At 51.9% G+C, this 19,892-nt stretch overlaps 1 protein-coding gene across 1 annotated transcript; it reads right to left on the bottom strand.

Moving 5' to 3' along the window:
• Positions 1–11: 11 nt before the first annotated feature.
• Positions 12–19,444, bottom strand: SEPTIN12 (septin 12; the record flags this gene model as incomplete). The annotated part of the gene is made up of 11 exons (XM_080703963.1): positions 12–600; positions 669–682; positions 13,876–14,035; positions 14,111–14,162; positions 14,951–15,047; positions 16,109–16,204; positions 16,295–16,412; positions 16,546–16,683; positions 18,355–18,436; positions 18,500–18,625; positions 19,282–19,444. 11 exons carry the CDS (start codon positions 19,442–19,444, stop codon positions 12–14), a joined length of 1,635 nt encoding a protein of 544 aa, XP_080560089.1.
• Between the last annotated feature and the right edge of the window lie 448 nt (positions 19,445–19,892).

Raw genomic sequence — 19,892 nt, 5'->3', positions numbered from 1 at the left:
AGAGTTAAGAATCAGCTCAGTGCCGGACCCCTACGTCTGGCCCCGACGGGCCCCGGGGCCCCCTCCACCTCCAGGCCCGGGAAGGCGGGGCTCCCCTGCCCGGCTTTCCCGTCACACCCCTTGGCTGCGGCGATCGGCGGCCGAGGCCGGGGCGCGGACGGGGCCTGGCCGGGGCGAAGCGCGGCAGGTGGGCCGGAGCCCGCACTCACCGGCAGCGCTGCGGGGCGCGGGGCGCGGGGCGCGCCGGGAAGCTGCGGCCTGGAAGCCAACGCGAGCGCGGGCAGCCGGCCGGCCGAGGGGAGGCGGGTCTGCACCGCGGCGGCCTCCAACGCGCGTGGGAACGGGGTCACGTGGGCGGGTCCGCGCGGGGCGTTCTGGGTAATGCAGTCCTCGCGCATTGGCTGCGCCGGGTACCCCCCCCCCCCGGGCCCTTGAGATGCATTGTGGGCAACGTAATGCTGAAAGGGCGGCATTCTGGGTAACGTAGTCCTCGCGCCATTGCGGCGCTGGCTGTGGGCCGTAGGACCGGACTCTCGAAGTGCATTGTGGGTAGCATAGTTCTCCAAGCAGGCATTGTGGGGAAGGTAGTTCCCCTCTCGCCTATGGCGAGCGGCTCAGGGGAGCACTGGTGCCTCTGCCTCGGCGACGGTCGCCGTCCCCTTTCACACCTCTCCTCATAGGCCTGAAAAAGTCCACGATAGAGGGGCCCTTGGACATTTACATCTTGTCTTTGTGTGTGTAAGGCACTTTTTATTTTGCGGCACTGAAAATGGAACCCAGGGGCATACCACCTTCCAGCGACACCCCCGGCCCTATTTTTTATTCTTTATTTGGAAACAGGGTCTCACTGAGTTGAAAAGGTCCTCCCTAAGTAGCTGAGGCTGGCCGCGAACCCGCATCCTCCTGTCTCAGCCTCCCGAATGCTGGGATTACAAGCGTGGGCCACCACGCCCGGCTCCCAGGCATTTTTAAAGCGATGTTACCTTGGTCGTCTTTGAAACCAGCCTAAGGGCTAGAATCCCGGTTTCTCTGCATCCTCAGACACGCTGGTCGCCATTTGTCACGCTGATTTTGGCCTTGGCGCTGGGCAGAGCTGCTGTGCGCAGTCATCCCGAGGTGCTCCCGGCTCTACCTGGGAGGCTGCCGGCCCTTGATCCTGCCCAGGGTGAGTTCGGTGCCCACTCCCGGGACCGGTGCCTGTTGGGGTATCGGCAGCTTTTACCACACAGCTGTTCAAAGGGATGTCAGTGTTCATCTTCACAGGCCCCTGAGGAAGTAATCAACGTGCACATCCTGACGCACGCACACGATGGACGTAGAAGCCGAGCGGAAGGAGAAGGCTCATGCGTCAAGACTCAGTGCCAAGCCGGGCGTGGTGGGCACGCTTGTCATCCCAGCATTCCGGAGGCTGAGACCGGAGGATCTCGGTTCGCAGACAGCCTCAGCTACTTAGTGAGGCCCTCTGCAACTCAGTGAGACCCTGTTTGTAGCTGGGAGGTTGAATGCCCCTGGGTTCCATCCCAGTACCACAAAAAGAAAAAAGAAAAAAGAAAAAACATTTAATGCCAGATGAGTCTCTGTTTTTACAGACCTAAGTTAAGCAGAGGGGGGCCTGCACACATCCTTTCTCCGCAAAAATATTCCACTGAGCAGGAAAGAGGTCTCAACGTTAAACATAAGCTTTCATGGAAGAGTTAGAAAATTCCCAGCCTAGAGAAAGGGTAGCATTTGAAGAAATGAAAATGCTAAATACCCTGATTCTATCATTACACATTGTGTACAAGTATTGAATTCTATGATACTGTACCCATAAATAAGTACAAATATTTTATGTCATTTAAGAAATTAAGCTGTAAACCCAGCATGGTGATACACACCTGTAATCCCAGTACTTGGGAGGCTGAGACAACTAGTTGTTCTCCCATCTTGTGGGTAGAGGACAAGGCCGCTGCTGAAATCCTGTGATATCCAGATAGCTCAGCCCCCGACTAAAAAGAGTGACCTGACCTATTGTCAAATTACTGGTGTTAAATCGGGCGTGGTGAGCCGGGCGTGGTAAACCGGGCGTGGTGCCCAGGTTTGTAATCCAGGCTTGGGAGGCTGAGACAGGAGTATCGCGCAGGTTCGAAGGCAGCCTCAGCTACTGAGTGAGGCTCTCAGCAACTTAGTGAGACCCTGTTTCCAAATAAAATATAAAATAGGGCTGGGAGTATAGCCCGGAGGTAGAAAGCCTCTGGGTTCCACCCCCAGTACCACACACACACAAAAAAATCGGGCGTGGTGGCGCACGCTTGTAATCCCAGCATTCTGGAGGCTGAGACAGGAGGATCACTGTTGACAGCTAGCCTCAGCTACTTAGCGAGGCCCTCTGCAACTCAGTGAGACCCTGTTTCAAAATAAAGAATAAAAAATAGGAATGGGGGTGTAGCTAAGAAGTAGAATGCCCCTGGTTCCAACCCTAGTACCGCCAAAAAAATTTTTTTTTTGATGTTGATGGACCCTGTTCTCCACTGTAATCTTCCTGACTGGGCATAATAGACAAGACCTTTGCAGGGAAAGTCTCCTAGGGTTATTTATTTATTTATTTATTGTGCTGGGGATTCAACCCAGGGGCATTCTACCTCCAAGCTATACCCCCAGCCCTATTTTTTTTTTTTTTGGTGGTACTGGGGGTGGAACCCAGAGGCTTTCTACCTCCGGGCTATACTCCCAGACCTATTTTATACTTTATTTGGAAGCAGGGTCTCACTAAGTTGCTGAAAACCTCACTAAGTAGCTGAGGCTGGCTTCGAACCTGCGCGATCCTCCTGTCTCAGCCTCCCAAGCACAGGGATTACAAGCGTGCGCCACCACGCCCGGCTTCCCATGTTATTTTTTATTCTGAAACAGGGTCTCACTGAGTTGAGAAGGGCCTCGCTAAGTTGCTGATGCTGGCTGCGAATCCTGGATCCTCCATCTCGGCCTCCCTAATACAGGGATTACAAGCATGCACCACCACGCCCAGTTTGAGTGATTTCATTATTGTCCAAATACTGCTGGTAAATTAAATTTGGCAGAAGGCTGCAATGAGCTGGAACTTAATTTAGTATCTAAACACACTGAAAGCCTAATTTAGGAGTATTATAAGACTGAACTTCAGCCAATCACAAGCTGCCAAGCGATGGGACCATGTCCAAATAAGGCAAAAGCCCAAAGCTGTAACCAATCAAACTCTTTCTGTCCTCTACTTCCTTGTATGTCTATAAATACCGCTGTTGCAGAGGGAGCTCTCTGAACCCTTTCTGGTGCTGAGTACTGCCTGATACACACGGATCATTCTTTGCTCAAAAAATAAACTGCTGCATATGATTTATGAAGTTTTCCTTTTAGCACCATCCACGGTGCTTCAATCCTATTGGCAAGAACTGAACGTCTCTCCTTTCCCGTACGTAGCAGTGTAAGACCCTAATGAAAAATTATAAGCCCCCAGCAACTAGCCAAATGCAGAGCAAATAGTTCCTCATTCCTGTTAAAGTGCAGATTGGAGAAATCTTTCTGCTACGGGTTAAAAGTGCAAGCTTAGGACATATTTCTGCTGCAGTTTGAAAAGTACAAGCTTAGGAAACATCATGATTAAGGGTACAGTGATAAAAAAAAATATGTGACCCCCCCCAGGTCAGTATGACCCCCAGGTCAGCCCGCCTTGTTCCAGAAATCTGCTGACTACAAGATGGACACACCTAGCATCTTGTCCAACGTTTGACCCCAGAATGTGCTTTTCAAATGTAATTTTCCTGTGATGCATGTAATCCGGCCCAATCCCCTCCCCAGCTTGCGGTTTTTCCCTTTAAATAATCCCAGCCCCTAGCGCTCGGGGTCGATCTCAGCTCCTGCGTGAGTCATGAGATGACCCCAGTGCGCACTGGCTCCTTAATAAACCTTTTGCACATTGCATCAAGGATAAGTCTCTCGTGGGTACTTGGCGTCGCTAATCCCAAGGCTTGAGGGTCTCCCCTCTGCGGGGGTCTTTCAGCAGACCTGAAGTATTTTTATGGGCAGCATCACACAGTTCAGATGCCTTCAGTGCCGTCCACGTGCATGCCACAGAAACAGTGCTTCTGAAGCTTAGGCCACTGAGCTGGGCGTGCTGACACACGCTTGCAGTCCCAGCACTTGGGAGGCTGAGACAAGGGAGAGGACCACAGGTTCGGGGACAGCCTCGGCTACTTGGTGAGGCCCTGCGCAACTTAGTGAGACCCTGTTTCAAAATAAAGAATAAGCCGGGCGCGCTTGTAATCCCCGCACTTGGGAGGCGGAGACAGGAGGATCGCACGGGTTCGAAGCCAGCCACAGCTACTTAGTGAGGCTCTCAGCAACTTAGTGAGACCCTGATTCCAAATAAAATAGAAAATGGGTCTGGGAGTATAGCCCGGAGGTAGAAAAGCCTCTGAGTTCCACCCCCCCCCCCAGTACCACCAGAAACAAAACAAAACAAAACAAAATAAAGAATAAAAATATAGGCCTGGGGTGTGGCTCAGAGGTAAAATGCCCCCGGGTTCAATCCCCAATGCCACATAAATAAATAATAAATAAGTAAGTAAGTAAATAAATCAAAAGAGAGTTAGAGATGTAGTTCAGAGGTAGAATGCCCTGGGTTCAACCCCCAGTACTACAAAAATAAATTAAGTTTAGGTTGCGGAACTGGATCACGGTGCTCCTGCTCTCACCTGCGGACTCTACCAAGAAGCCCAGGACCAGATGCGGCCCCCTCTCCCCCTCAAAGCCAAAACAGGAGACTCTTTGCAAATTAACTAACTCTAAAAACAAAACAAAACAAAAAAAAAACCCTTGAGCTGGGCTTGGTGACACACGCTTGTAATCCCAGAATTTGGGAGGCTGAGACAGGAGGGTCACAGTTCTCGGACAGCCTCAGCTACTTAGTGAGGCCCTTTGCAACTCAGTGAGACCTTGTTTCAAAATACATAAAGACTAAAAAATAGGACCAGGGATGTTCCATTCCCAGTACCGGGGGGGGGGGCATCTAAAAATCAGAAACAGAGAAGGTTAATAATATACAGCGGTGACAGTGGCCAGGCAGGGACAGTACATGTTAAAATTAAACTTCAGCCCCTTCTGTGGGCCAATTTCCAAGAACAACCAGTGCAAGCAAATTCCAAGAGCAGTCAGATGAAGGGTGAGGGGGGCGAGTGGCACCAAAGGAAGGGACCAGATGGTACCAGGCAATTAGAAGAGCCTGCCTAGCCGGGCGTGGGGCGCACGCCTGTAATCCCAGTACGTGGGAGGCTGAGACCGGAGGATGGCAGCTGGAGGACAGCCTCAGTAAGTAGTGAGACTCTCATTAGCCTACGGAGATCCTGTATCTAAACAAAATTAGAAGCCGGGCTTGGTGGCACACGCTTGTAATATCAGAACTTGGGAGGCTGAGACAGGAGGATTGTAGGTTGAAGGCCAGCCTCAGCTACTTAGTGAGGCCTCAGAAACTTACTGAGACCCGGTTTCAAATTAAAGAATAAAAAAAATAGGGCCGGAGGTAGGCATGGTGGTACACACTTGTAATCCCAGGATTCGGAAGGCTGAGACCTGGAGGATCGAGGTTCACAGCCTCAGCTGCTACTTAGTGAGGCCCTCTGCAACTTAGTGAGACCCGGTTTCAAAATAAAAATACAAAATAGGGCAGGGGGTGTAGCTCAAATGCCCCTGGGTTCTATCCCTAGACCCCCCCCACACACACACACAAATAGGACTGGAAGTGTAGCTCAGAGGTAGAATGCCCCTGGGCTGGATCCTCAGTTCTGCAATAAGTAACTAAGTAAGTAAGTAAGTAAGTAAATAAATAAATAAAATAGTACAGGGCCGAGGGTATAGCTTACAGGTAAAATGACCTGGAGCTCAATCCCCAGTGCCACACATATAAAAAATAAATAAGAATTAAAACTAGACCACAACCATTGGGTCCCAGGATCAAAATCAGACCAATTGGAACAAATGAGGAAAACACACACACACACACACACACGCGCACACACACACACACACACACACACACACACACACACACAGACAAAAAACAAGGCTGGGGTGTGGCTCAGTGGTAGAGAGCGCTTGCCTAGCACATGAGAGGCTTTGGGTTCCTGCCAAATATTGTTTTTCCCTGTGGTACTGGGGATGGAACCCGGGGACATTCTACCTCTGAGCTACACCTCCAGGCCTATTTTTCTTTTTCTTTTTTCCTTTTTTTCCCTCTTTCTTTCTTTCTTTCTTTCTTTCTTTCTTTCTTTCTTTCTTTTTCTTTCTTTCTTTCTTGCAGGCCTGGGGATGGAACCCAGGGGCATTCAACCTCCGAGCTACACTCCCTGTCCTATTTTTTATTCTTTTTAATTTGAAACAGGGTCTCACTAAGTTGCAGAGGGCCTCAGTAGCTGAGGCTGTCCACAAACTGATCCTCCAGGTCTCAGCCTCCCAAATGCTGGGATTACAAGCGTGCGCCACCACACCTGGCTTCCAGCCCTATTTTTTATTCTTTGTTTTGAAACAGGGTCTCACTGAGTTGCGGAGGGCCTCACTAAGTAGCCGAGGCTGTCCGTGAACCGCGATCCTCCTGTTTCAGCCTCCCAAATGCTGGGATTACAAGCGTGCGCCACCACGCCCGGCTGAGTCTCCTCTCGGTTAGGGTTTCAGATGCTATTTCCTGGACTGTCTGGGAAATCTCCTGGGATTTTTTTTTTTTTTAATCGTTAGGAACAACTGGAGCCTTGTGAAGCTCTGGTCACTCTCAGGAGGCTTCTGATCTCATTATCACTTGACATTTGGGAGGTCTAGTCTTTTTAGAAGTTTTGGAAGCCAGTTAGCATCTGTTAACTCAGGAAATGAAGCTTTTCCACCGTGGGCCTCCGGCCCCATCTGCCAACTTCTTTCTACGTCCACATCAGCCTCCCAAGTACCGAGATTACAGGCGTGCACCACCCTGCCTGGTTAATTTTTTTCTTGACACAGGGTCTCACTAAGTTGTGGACGGCCTCGCTAAGTTGCCGAGGCTGGCCACAAGTCTGCGATCCTCCTGTCTCAGCCTCCCAAGTACTAGAATTACAAGTGTGTATCACACCCAGCTGTAAACATCTTAAACTCGGATGTTGAGGAGTAGAAATAATGGGTTCCCAAGAGCTGTAGAGACACGCTGACCTCTGTGGTCTGTACCCAGACCAGTGTTTCAAATCCTGGACCCAGCACTTCCTCCTCGGGGGACCCTGCATCTCCTCTGTAAGCCTTGCCCTGTTCATTTATAAAGAGATTGTTGTAGCTCAGAATTCAGAGCGCTGACAGGGATTAATAGAGATGGTTCATAAAACACCCATGAGATGTCTAGAAGTACGAGGTGAGTGGGCCTCAGCTCTGGCTCCATGACTTCCACCCAGACTGGAATGAAGCCTGTGGGCCCCAGTTCGGGAATCTTGGATTCTGGTGCCCTAGGGTTTGCTATAAGAGGTCCACGAAGCCATCCATGCTGCACGGATTGTTCGTGGCCCGAATGCACAGCATCCAGTTTTACAAGCATACCATCATTTATATGTACACATACAATACAACCGTGTTCACAGTCAGCAAGGCAGCCTGGCCTTGGAATGGTGACCTCATACTCAAGGGAGCGCAGACAAGTGACCGGCGCACAGGTCCCCTGGAAACAGGGAAGCCAATCTTCTCTTTCTTTCTTTTCTTGGCACAGGACCACTCTACCTCCAAGTACACCCACAGCCATTTTCTTAAAAAAATTTTTCCCCCTGGAACTTGGGATTGAACCCAGGGGTATTCTACCTCTGAGCTACACCCCCAGCCCTATTCCTTTCCTTCCTTCCTTCCTTCCTTCCTTCCTTCCTTCCTTTCTTGTACTATGATGGAACCCAGGGTCTTTCTACCTCTGGGCTACACCCCTAGACCTAATTTTTTGTACTTTATTTGGAAACAGGGTCTCACGAAGGTGCGGTGAGCCTCACTCAGTAGCTGAGGCTGGCTTTGAACCTGTGCGATCCTCCTGTCTCAGCCTCCCAAGCACTGGGTTGACAAGCGTGCACCGCCTCGCCTGGCGACCACTGGTTTTGTTCCTCGTGTGTCCCTGTGTCTTCTCTCCTGCCTGGACCTCAGCAGGAGGAAGTTCCGGAGCTCCGTTTTAGAGCTGCTGTTGCAGGACTCTGGAACTGTAAACATGTTGTTACCTTGTATGACCACAGCGCTTTGGCAGGCGTGGCTGCACTCGCGATGAGGAGATGGGGAGATTATCCTGGAGTAGCCTGGTGGCGGTGCAATCCCAAGGCAGAGGGAAGCTTGACCTACAAGGCGGTGCGGCCACAAGGACGAGACGCTCAGCTTCTGGTCTTGAAAATGGAGGAAGGACCACAAATAAGGAACATAGCTCTAGAAGCCAGAAGAGAAAGGAAGCTCCTCTGGTGTCTGCAGAGGCAGCGCAGGCCCTGGGAGGACCTTTGTTTTAGCTGTCTTTGGAGTCCTAGGGTGAAGGCGCTACTCCAGGGTCCTCGGAAGACCAGGCTCTGCCGCCCATCCCAATATGCCAATCAAGAGACGAGCGGTGCGGGCGTGGTGGCGTACGCTTGTAATCCCCGCGCTTGGGAGGCAGAGACAGGAGGATCGCGCAGGTTCGAAGCCAGCCGTGCGTGCTGGCTTAGGAGACCCTGTTTCCAAGAATGAAAATGTAAAGATAGGTCTGGGAGTGTAGCCCGGAGGTAGAAGGGCTTCCAGGAACCCCAGTACCACAAAAAAAAAAAAAAAAAAAAAAAAAGAAAGAAACAAGCGGTGATACATACTTTTTTTTTTTTTTTTTGTAGTGCTGGGTTAGAACCAGGGGTGTTCTACCTCCGAGCTACACCCTTAGCCCTATTTTTTATTCTATTCTTTTTTTGAAGATTTAAATGAGTTTATTAAAAAGATAAAAATACAGAAGATAGTTACAGCCCATACTATCCAGGGATAGTATGAGAGGGTGGCCTGGAATGAAGTCACCCCCTACTTTTTTTTTTTGGTGGTACTGGGGTTTCTCGAAGCCCTTCTACCTCCGGGCTACACTCCCAGACCTATTTTTACATTTTTATTTGGAAACAGGGTCTCCTAAGCCAGCGCGTGCTGCTGGCTTCGAGAACCTGCCGATCCTCCTGTCTCTGCCTCCCAAGCGTGGGGATTACAAGCGTGCGCCACCACACCCGGCTCGACCCCCAACTTTTTATTCTTAATTTTGAAACAGGGTCTCATTGAGTTGCAAAGGGCCTCACTAAGTAGTAGCTGAGGCTGGCTGCAAACCACGATCCTCCTGTCTCAACCTCCTGAATGCTGGGATTATAAATGTGCTCTAAAATGCCTGGCTCCAACCCCAGCTATTTTTAAAATAAAATTCTTTTTTTTTATGATACTAGGGATTGAATCCATGGGGGTTCTATGTCCAAGTTACACTCCCTATTTTTTATCCTTTATTTTGAAACAGGGTCTCACTGAGTTGCAGAGGGCCTAAGTGGTTGAAGCTGTTGGCAAACTGCAATCCTCCAATCTCAGCCTCCCAAATGCTGAGATTACAAGCGTGTGCCATCATGTCCAGTGACATACACTTTTAATCCCAGTACTTGGGAGGCTGAGACAGGAAGATTACAGGTACGAGGCCAACCTTAGTAACTTAGTGAGACTCTCTGCAACTAGCCAGACCCTATTACAAAATAAAAAAGGAAAACAAGCCGGGCATGGTGGCGCACGTTTGTAATCCCAGCATTTGGGAGGCTGAGACCGGAGGATCGCAGTTCGCGGACAGCCTCAACTACTTAGTGAGGCCCTTTGCAACTCAGTGAGACCCGGTTTCAAAATAAAGAATAAAAAATAGGGCAGGGGGTGTAGCTCGGATGTCAAATGCCCCTGGGTTCCATCCCTAGACCCGAAAAAAAAAAAAAAAAAAAAAAGGAAAACAAGATGGGAGTGGTGGTGCACACTTGTAATCCCAGGACTTGGGAACCAGAGAAGGGAGGGTCGCAGGTTTGAAGCCAGCTTCGACGACTTAGTGAGGCCCTCCTTAACTTAGTGAGACCCTGTTTCCAAATAAGAAATAAAATATGGATGGGAGTTTAGCTCAGAGGTAGAATGCCTCTGGGTTCAATCCCCAGTGTCACAAAAGAAATGAAAAAAGAAAGGAAGAAAGAAAAGAAAAAGAAAAAGAAAAAGAAAGAAAAAGTCACAGGGAATAGCTGAAGGTAGAATGCCCTGCGGGCTTGGTTTCCAGGTTATAGATACGGAGTCATTTGAGGAAATGATGGACGGGACACCTGCAAAATTAACTGTCAGCTTTTATGGTTAAAGAGCGTCCATGGTTGTCAATTCAGGGGCCAGAGCTAATCAGTGCATATCTCTCCCCACCCTATATAGGAATGATATAGGATGGGGAATGGATGGAAAAAGTTTAGAAAAATAGGTTTGGGCATGAAAATAGACTTGTAGAAAGGTTAGGTAGGAGGGACCTCCCTGGCGCCTGCTCACTAAAGCACAAAATAATTTTCTTAGTTAATAATGTAATAGATATTATAGAAAAATAGGTATAGACATTGTATATTAGAAAAATAGAGTTAGTGTGGATTTGGTGGTTAGGTTAGAATAAATTAATAAGATATTTAGTGGTTAAAATAGCAGATAATAGAGCCGGGTGTGGTGGCGCACGCTTGTAATCCCCACGCTTGGGAGGCTGAGACAGGAGGATCGCGCAGGTTCGAAGCCAGCCTCAAATACTGAGTGAGGCTCTCAGCAACTTAGTGAGATCCTGTTTCCAAATAAAATATAAAACAGGTCTGGGAGTGTAGCCCAGAGGTAGAAAGCCCCTGGGTTCCTCCCCCAGTACCACAAAAAAAATAGCAGATTAATATTAGCAGTTATTTTTAGAAGTAGAAATAGAAGGATAAGTTTAGTTTAAGTTTATTATGTGTGATGGAGTACAGCCAGGCAGGGCCCTCGTTTGATGTTTTCTGACCAAGGATCAAAATAACTCATTGAAAAGATAATTAAACAGGTTTTAGGAGAAAAGAAAATGTATATGCAGTATTTTGAAATATGAAATATAAAAGTAAGATGTTTTGTGTCCTTTAAAGATTTTTTAAATAATCTTTGTGTCCTTTCTAATGGAAAAGTCTGTTGTATTCTTTTTTTTTTTTTTTTTTTTTTTTGGTGGGGTTCCTGGAAGCCCTTCTACCTCCGGGCTACACTCCCAGACCTATTTTATATTTTTGAAACAGGGTCTCTTACGCCAGCGCAGCTGGCTTCGAACCTGCGCGATCCTCCTGTCTCCGCCTCCCAAGCGCGGGGATTACAAGCGTGCGCCACCACGCCCGGCATTGTTGTATTCTTTTCTACTTTTGTTTCAGCTTTAGTTTTAATGTGCTTTGCAGAGCTCCATTGTTAGGTTAATAATAAGAACAGAATTGATTTTTGCGGCTGGACAACACGAATGAATTGTGTGACGTTAATTTGGATAATTCTGAGTGTTTTTCCAACCATGGTATTGGGATATGGGCTCATCGGGCAGGTCGAATTGTTTCAGGTAGAGTGCAAAATGTACCCAGGTGTACTAAAAGTATGCTTTGCCAAAAGCTGTTAATACCAAATACTTCTGTGTAAAAGCATATGAAAATAAAGCATCGACTCTGAATGGCAGAGTCATGCTTCTGAAAACGCCGTCTCTCATCCCCTCACACTGCGACTCCTCTCCCACCTTCGAGAACCCTGAATTGGCCGGCGCTGGTCTTCGGTAACTCCCAACCCTATTTCATTTTTATTTTGGAAAGGAATCTCACTAAGCTGTGGACGGCCTCACTAAGTTGCTGAGGCTGGCCATGGATCTGTGATCCTTCTGTCTCAGGCTCCCAAGTACTGGGATTAGAAGCATGTGCCACCGCAGCAACAGGTCGGATTGGTAAGCATTATTTGTTTATTTATTTATTTATTTATTTATTATTTTTTGGTGGTACTGGGGTTCTTGGAAACCCTTCTGCCTCTGGGCTACACTCCCAGACCTATTTTATATTTTTATTTGGAAATAGGGTCTCGTAAGCCAGCTCGGCTGGCTTCGAACCTACGCGATACTCCTGTCTCCACCTCCCAAGCGCGGGGATTACAAGTGTGCACTATCACGCCTGGCTGATAAGCATCTTTTTTACAAGGGACTGAAACCACCCAGAAGCCCTCACAGGGCCCTGTGAGGTCCGCGGGTGAGCCCTCCTCCAACCCAGGCACTGGCGTCTGTTTCCAGTGGCACACACTTGTGATCCCGGTACTTGGGAGGCTGAGATGGGAGGATTGCAGGTTTGTGCCCAACCTCAGCAACTTAGTGAGGCCTCTGAAACATAATGAGATGCTGTTTCATAATAAAAAAATAAAACTGGGATGGGGCGTGTCTCAGAGGTAGAATGCCCCTGGGTTCAATTCCCAGTATATAAAAAAAAACGTTGATGTGATTAGGTCATTAGGTCATGAGGGCTGTAGTCCCCTCGGCAGATGAAGCCACTGTCATGGACTTACTGGGTGGTCACCTGGGCCCGTGGGTGTGGCTGGAGGAGCTGGGTCCCTGGGTGCGGCCACAGGGACTGTGCTGGGTCCTTGAATCCCTTGCTTGTTCTCTTGCTTCTGGCCCCCATGATGTGAGGACTGAGCACTCGCTCTCTCCCTCCCTCTGCTTCCCGTTGCCATGCCCTGAGTTCTGCAGACCCAGCCTGACATGGACTGAACCCCCAAATCTCTGGAAATGGTGAACAAATAAGTCTTCCTTCCTCCAACTTCAGTGGTCAGTTGTTTGGATCACAGCAGTGAGAATGTTGACGGAGACAGCAGTTCCCAGCTGGGGAGACCGCACACCCCAGGGACATGTCGCGGTAGTGTTTAGTTGTCACAGTGGGGGAGTTGCTATTTGAATCTAGTGGGTGGAGGACAGGGATGCTGCTAAACACCCTACATTGCACAGGACACACACACACACACACACACACACACACACACACACACAGCAAAGAATGATCCAGCCTCAATGTCAGTAGTAGAGCTGGCGCTGAGACTCGCCCAGTCTACCTCTACTATCCATTCCTAGACATGCAATTGCTGAGCCAAAGGGCGTGTGCTCTGGACATATCGCTGATATTGCCGTATCGCCTAGGGCTAACCTTAAACTGGGGGATGCGCTATGGCCCAGGACAGTGTCTCAACCTCTTTGTAGCAAGATGCCACCTCTACAAGGCTGTTGACGATGGGCTGTGTGGCCAGCTGTCCACTGCCCTGACCAAATAACTGAGATTCAGAACATAAAGGGGGAAAGCTTTTGTATATGTTTGCGGTATGGGGCATGAACCCAGGGCCTCGCACATGCTCAGCAAGTGCACTGCCACTGAGCTACTGCCAGGATTTCCCCAGCATCCTGGCCAGACACCAAGGTTGGAGCTGTGTGCTTACCACGCTGGACTGCCAGGATGTGGCAAAGCGGCACCCAGGGCCCGCCCATGCGGCTCAGAGTTCAGGGACCGCAGCCTAAGGCCAGGCCACCAGAGATGGAGAGTTTAGTGTCTGTGGGCCAGCCCTGGGTCCAGAGAGGTCGACACGGATGTGGGAGCCCAGTTTGGAGAGTGGCTCCGGCTCTGGGGTGGAGGGGAGGTGCTCCCAAGGACTGTCTCATGCTATTACTTAAAGGAGAACCGTACTTTTATTTGAGGCTCGCACAAAGAAGCCATTTACACAGCGCCTTTTCACAAATCAATGGCCACCGAGAATGGGTGCCCAGCTGCGCAGGGATGCGTCGGGGGCTGGCTGCCCGGCAGGTGCTCAGAACTCATCCCTAGGGTCCTCCTGGACCCGCCTGCGGACCTTCGAGGGCCCAGGGCTGGTCAGCTGCCGGGTGGGGGCAGGGGCCAGGTTCACCCAGCCCGGCCCGCGGGGCAGCAGGTGGCTGGCGTTGAGCCTGGCTACACGGTAGTTCTCATAGTGGACGTTGTGGGTGATGTCCTTCAGGTCTTGCAGGTGGGAGCTGGGCGACGGGAGCAGGTCAGCCCCAGCCACGGGGGCCAGAGCCCCCTCCCTGCCTCCCGGCCCTGGGCCTTACCGGATGAGCAGGTCTCGCAGGAGAGGAAACTCGCAGTGTGCCATGTTCTCCACTGCAAGCCACAAGGCAGAGTGTGGCCATGGCGGATGCCCGGCCCTCAGCCAGCACCCAGTAAGCACCTGCTGTATACTGATGCCCACCACTGCCCTTCCCTGCGTTTCTGTCTTGTCCCACTTCCCCTACCATGGCTCACTCACTCATTCATTCATTCATTCATTGTGTCCTGGCACAATAGTTGTTGAACCATCCATTATCACCATCATCATCACCACCATCATCACCATCATCACCATCATTATCGCCATCACCACCACCACCACCATCACCATCACCATCCTCATCATCACCACCACCACCACCATCACTATCCTCATCATCACCATCATCATCACCACCATCACCATCATCACCACCATCACCACCATCACCATCACCATCCTCATCATCACCACCACCATCACCATCATCACTATCACCATCATCATCACCACCACCACCACCATCACCATCACCATCCTCATCATCACTACCATCATCATCACCATCATCATCACCACCACCATCATCATCACCATCATCATCACCACCACCATCATCACCATCATCATCATCATCACCATCATCACCATCACCACCACCACCATCATCATCATCATCATCACCACCACCATCATCACCATTATCACCACCATCACCATCATCACCACCATCACCACCACCATCACCACCACCACCACCACCATCATCATCATTATTATTTTTGCAGTATTGGGGATGGAGCCCAGGAGCTTTGGCTCCCACCCCTCCTCGCCCACGCCGCCCCCGAGTCCCTGCACTGACCTTCGATGATGCCCCACTTGGTCTTGCGGCCCAGGACGCACCTCCCGTTGATCATGTGCTCTCGGTCGGCCCCGACCACAGCAAAGGGGATGCGCTCCTAGGGAAGGGAGCGGGCAGCGGGATGGCTTTGAGGGGACAGAAGGACCTAGGCAGGAGTAGGCCGAGGCTCTGTCGTTGGTGGGGAGGGAACGGCGGGGAAGGAGCACTGAAATTCCAAGGGGTCTGAAGATACAACGTCGAATTCCCACCTCCACTGTTTTGTCCGTGAGATGGGCAGACCACCCGCACGGTGGAGGGCTTTGTGAACACTGGCGCAGTGCTCAGTGTAGGGAGAGGTTAGCAGAGTGACCCTCGGAAACTGCCTCCCTGTTAATGACCGTAGCAGTAACAGTCATGGGGCAGGGGTGCGGCTCCGTGGTAGGACGTATGCTAAGTGTGTGAGGGCCCTGGCTGCCATCCCAGCACCACTAAAAAGAAAACAGTAATCTTGCTAACAGTAAGCCTCTCCCCTGTATAGAGTCAGGAATCCCCTTGAGAGGTTATGGCGAGGGCTAAAACAGGTGACTTTGTAAGTAGCGTTGCTATAAAGTGAGCTAGGCTTCCTCAGTTTCCTCTCTGGCCACTTGACCACTCTTTGCACACACCCGTTTGTCCTTCTAAGTCCCCACCATGCATGGCCAGCAGGAGGACCTCACCAGAATCCAAGCAGATAAGGGCAACCTATCCTGAACACCCGGCTTCCCGATACAACCAAACAAACCTTTATAAATTACCCAGCCTCAGGTGTTTTGTTACAGCAACGGAAAACTGACCTGGACACCACCTCAATGGGTGTGGGCGCTCACTGGGATTTTGATTTGTGTTTCCATAATGAATGACAGGCGCCTTTTTGTGTGCTAAAGCCTTTTGTATATCTCCCTCTCCTCCTCCTCCTCTTCCTCTTCCTCCTCCACTCCTCTTCCTCCTCTGGTGCTGGGGATTAAACCCAGGTGAACTCTACCTCTGAGCTATACCCCGAGCCCTTTCTTTCTCATTTTGAGACAAGTTCTTGCTAGGTTGCTGAGTCTGGCCTTGAATCTGCGATCCTCCCACCTCAGCCTCCCAAGTCCTGGGGTTACAGGCGTGCACCACCACGCCCAGCTCCCCACAGCTTCTTACCCGGATCTTGCTGTTGAGGATCCTGTCGTTGATGTCCTCATCAAAGCACTTCTGTGGGTACACGTCAATACAGTGATTTCTCAGGTCTTGCTGGATCTGGGGATCAAACACAGGCGATCCAGCCTGCCCTGCCCACTCTGCCCTCTGCCACACTGACCCCGGCCCTGCCTTGGGCACCCAGATCACCCTGCTCCTGAAGGCCTCTCGCTCCTCAACGGTGAGGCTGTCAGCCCGGGCAATTACGGGCACCACGTTCACAGTCCGGCACAACCGCTGCAGGAACTCAATGTCCAGGGGCCGCAGGCTGCCCGGGCAGGCGGGGCAGAGGTGGCAGCGGCAACGGCAGTGGCGATGTGTGAGTGAGCGGAAGTCAGCACCCTGGGAGCCCCCTGCTTGTCTCTGCCCTGTGCGGTGTCCCCCGCCCCCGGCCACCTCACCAGTGCCCAGTGGGCGGCACGAAGTAGACGCAGCAGTGGACCCGGGTGTCGGGGATGTGGCGCTGCCGGGTGATGAGAATCTCCTCCTGCAGGTACTGCTCGTACTGTTGGTTGATGTGGCCCAGGATGGGGTCCCAGCTGGGGCGGAGACGCCTCCCCTGAGCGCGGGCCCGGGAGCTGCGCCTGCTCCCTGCCCTGGGGCGGCCCGCCCCTAGGGTGGCCAGGGTCCTGCTTTGCCAAGGACCACTTGGTCACCTGATTGCTGACCCTCACCCCCATCCATCATTAAAGAGACGCCCTGCCATTCTCGGCCCGAGGCCTTGGCTTCCTTGTCTGTCTGCTTTGTAAGCCGGGGGGAGCATTAACTGAGACAGCTGGGCCAGCCCGGCCCAGCCACCAGTGACTCTTGCAGGCTGACTGTCTCAAGAGACCTGCGAGTTCTGCTGTCCCCCTCGGTCCCTTCCCTTCCAGCTGGGTCAGCACAGCAGCCAGACAGTCCTTAAAAAGTTAAAAAAGTGATCTATAGCCGGGCATGGTGGCGCAAGCTCGTGATCCCAGCATTCGGGAGGGGGAGACTGGAGGATCGCGGTTTGCAGACAGCCTCAGCTACTTAGGGAGGCCCTTCACAACTCAGTGAGACCCTGTTTCAAAAATAAAAGACTGAAAAATAGGGATAGGGGTGTAGCTCGGAGGTACAATGCCCCTGGGTTCCATCCCCAGTACCGAGAAAAAAAAAAAAAAAGATTTATTTATTCTTGTGGTATTGGAGATGGAACCCAGGGCCTCACGCATGCTAGACAAGCACTGTCTCACGGACTCAAATTCCCAGCCCTTTTTTTTTTTTTTTTTTTTTGGTGGTACTGGCGATGGAACCCTTCTACCTCCGGGCTACACTCCCAGACCTATTTTTTTTTTTTTTTAATTTGGAAACAGGGTCTCTTAAGCCAGTGAGGGGTTTTCGAACCTGCGCTAACCTCCTGTCTCCACCTCCCAAGAGCAGGGATTACAAGCGTGCGCCACCATGCCTGGCCAGCCCTTTTGTTTTTACTTTTTCATTTTGAAACAGGGTCTGGCTAAGTTGCCCAGACCAGCTTCGAACTTGTGATCCTCCTGCCTCGGCCTCCTCACAGGCCTGCACCACTGTGCCCAGCTATGGTCTTAACATTCTTTTTTTTTTTTTTTGCAGGTCTGGGGATGGAACCCAGGGACATTCAACCTCCGAGCTACACCCCCTGCCCTATTTTTTATTCTTTATTTTGAAACAGGGTCTCACTGAGTTGCAAAGGGCCCCACTAAGTAGCTGAGGCTGTCTGCGAACTGCGATCCTCTGGTCTCAGCCTCCCAAATGCTGGGATGACAAGCGTGCGTCCCATGCCCGGCTGGGCCTAACTTTCTTAATGGTTTGCACAAGGGGCCCATATTGCTCAGTGATACAGCTGCTCCTGGGTCTGCATGTGTGTCCTTCAACTCAGTCAGTGAGAGCCTAGGACATAAACACAGGCTGGGTGGCACCACCCCAGGGTGGCAGCCAAGGAAACAAAGGCTCAGAGAGCTTCCGAGAGCAGCCCCGGCCCGCACAGCTAGGAGGCGGCCCAACCGGGAGCTCTGATGCGGGATGGAGCGCAGGCTTGACCTCTGCGGTGCCCTGGCCCTTACTGAGGCTTCCTGCAGACAGCAAGCAGAGGCCTCACATAGCAACCGAGGTCTCTCCCGAGACAGGCAGGAAACCGAGGCCGAGCCGGCTGGGGCGGGCGGAGCGGGCAGTTGGGCGGCTGTCCCCCCTCCCCGCCCCCCGGCACCCGCACCCACCACTTGTCGTTGTTGATCTGGTCCCCGAAGCCCGGCGTGTCGGTGACGGTCAGCTTCAGTTTCACACCGTTCTCCTCGATGACTGTGGAGGGAGAGCGCACGGCAGGGGTCGGCCGGGCCCGGGGCGCAGCCGGGGCTTACTCACCGTGTGTCACCGAGTGCAGCTGCAGCGTCTGGGGCGTGGGCAGCCCCAGGCCCGGCGGGGCCGACTTCCACACTTTGGACTTGAACAGCGTGTTCACCATGGTGGACTTGCCCAGCCCGCTCTGCCCTGAGAGGGAGCAAGTAAAGGTGCCGGCCTAGGCAGGATCGCTCAAACTGTGTGTGTGTGTGCGTGCGTGTGTGTGTGTGTGTGTGTGTGTGTGTGGTACTAGGGATTGAACTCAGAGGCATTCTACCTTCAAGCTACACCCTCAACTCAATTTGATTTCTTATTTGGAAGCAGGATCTCGCTAGGTTGATGAGCGTCTCGCTGCTTGCTGAGGCTGTCCTCTCTCAGCCTCCTAAACACTGGGGTTACAAGTGTGTATCACCACGCCCGGCTTGGCATTCTACTTCTGAGTTGCACCTGCAGCCCTTTTTGTTTTTTATATTGAAATGGGTCTCCTTAAGTTGCTGGGGCTGAGGACTGAAAACTCCTTTTTTTGGTGCTGGGGATTGAGCAGGGTCTCGCTAAGCTGCCGAGGTGGACTTCAAATCCACAATCCTCCTGCCTCAGCCTCCCAAGTACTGGGAGACAGGCATGCACCTCCATGTGCAGCTAGAATTTTGTCTGTCTTGCCGGGTTTTCAGTTCTAACAGTCCTGTGAGGTGCTGAAATCGGGCCCCCTTGACAGACAGGGACGCGGGACCGGGCTGGTGAGGTGACAGGCTCAGGCCCATGGGTTTTGTCCATGGGTCCCGCCCCGTGACGTCTCCCCCACTCACCCACCACCATGATGTTGAACTCAAACCCCATCTTCATGGCCTTGATCTTCAGCTGGTCCAGCACTGCCTCAATGCCCACGGAGCCCGGCCTCTCGCAGGGCGGGGTCCTGGGGCTGGAGGGCCGCGAGGAGCAGGGCGAGGGGGATGCCCTAAGGAGGTCCATGTTCCTGCGCTCACGGATGCCCGCGGCTGCGGGGGTGGGAGAGGGACCTGTCGTTGGGCCCAGGGAGGCCACCTGAGCCCTCGTTCCTGCACTTTGGGGCCAGCCTCTCCACACCCTGTTATCCCTGATCTGCCCGAAGCCCGAGGACCAAGGCCAGAGAGACCTGAACCTCCAGCCAGAGGCACCAGCCTTTCCACCGCAGCCCAGCCAGGGCCACGGGGGGGGGGGGGGGCTTTCTGCCCAGACGCGTATGTCAACCTGGAAGGGGCCATAGGAAGCGGGGTGGGCATTTGGGTCATATCCCAGTTGGGTATTGGGGAGGGGTCTTGCGAGGCAGCTTCCCCCCAGGGGACACACGCAGGGTTGCCAGAGGCAGAGAGAAAGCCAGAGAGAGAAAGAGAGAAAGGGACATAGACACAGACAGACGAACAGACAGAGGCCCAGGCTG

Source organism: Muscardinus avellanarius (assembly GCF_963383645.1).
Source record: "Muscardinus avellanarius genome assembly, chromosome: 10".
Classification (NCBI taxonomy): Eukaryota; Metazoa; Chordata; class Mammalia; order Rodentia; family Gliridae; genus Muscardinus; species Muscardinus avellanarius.
This window is presented reverse-complemented; position numbering and strand designations above follow the sequence as displayed.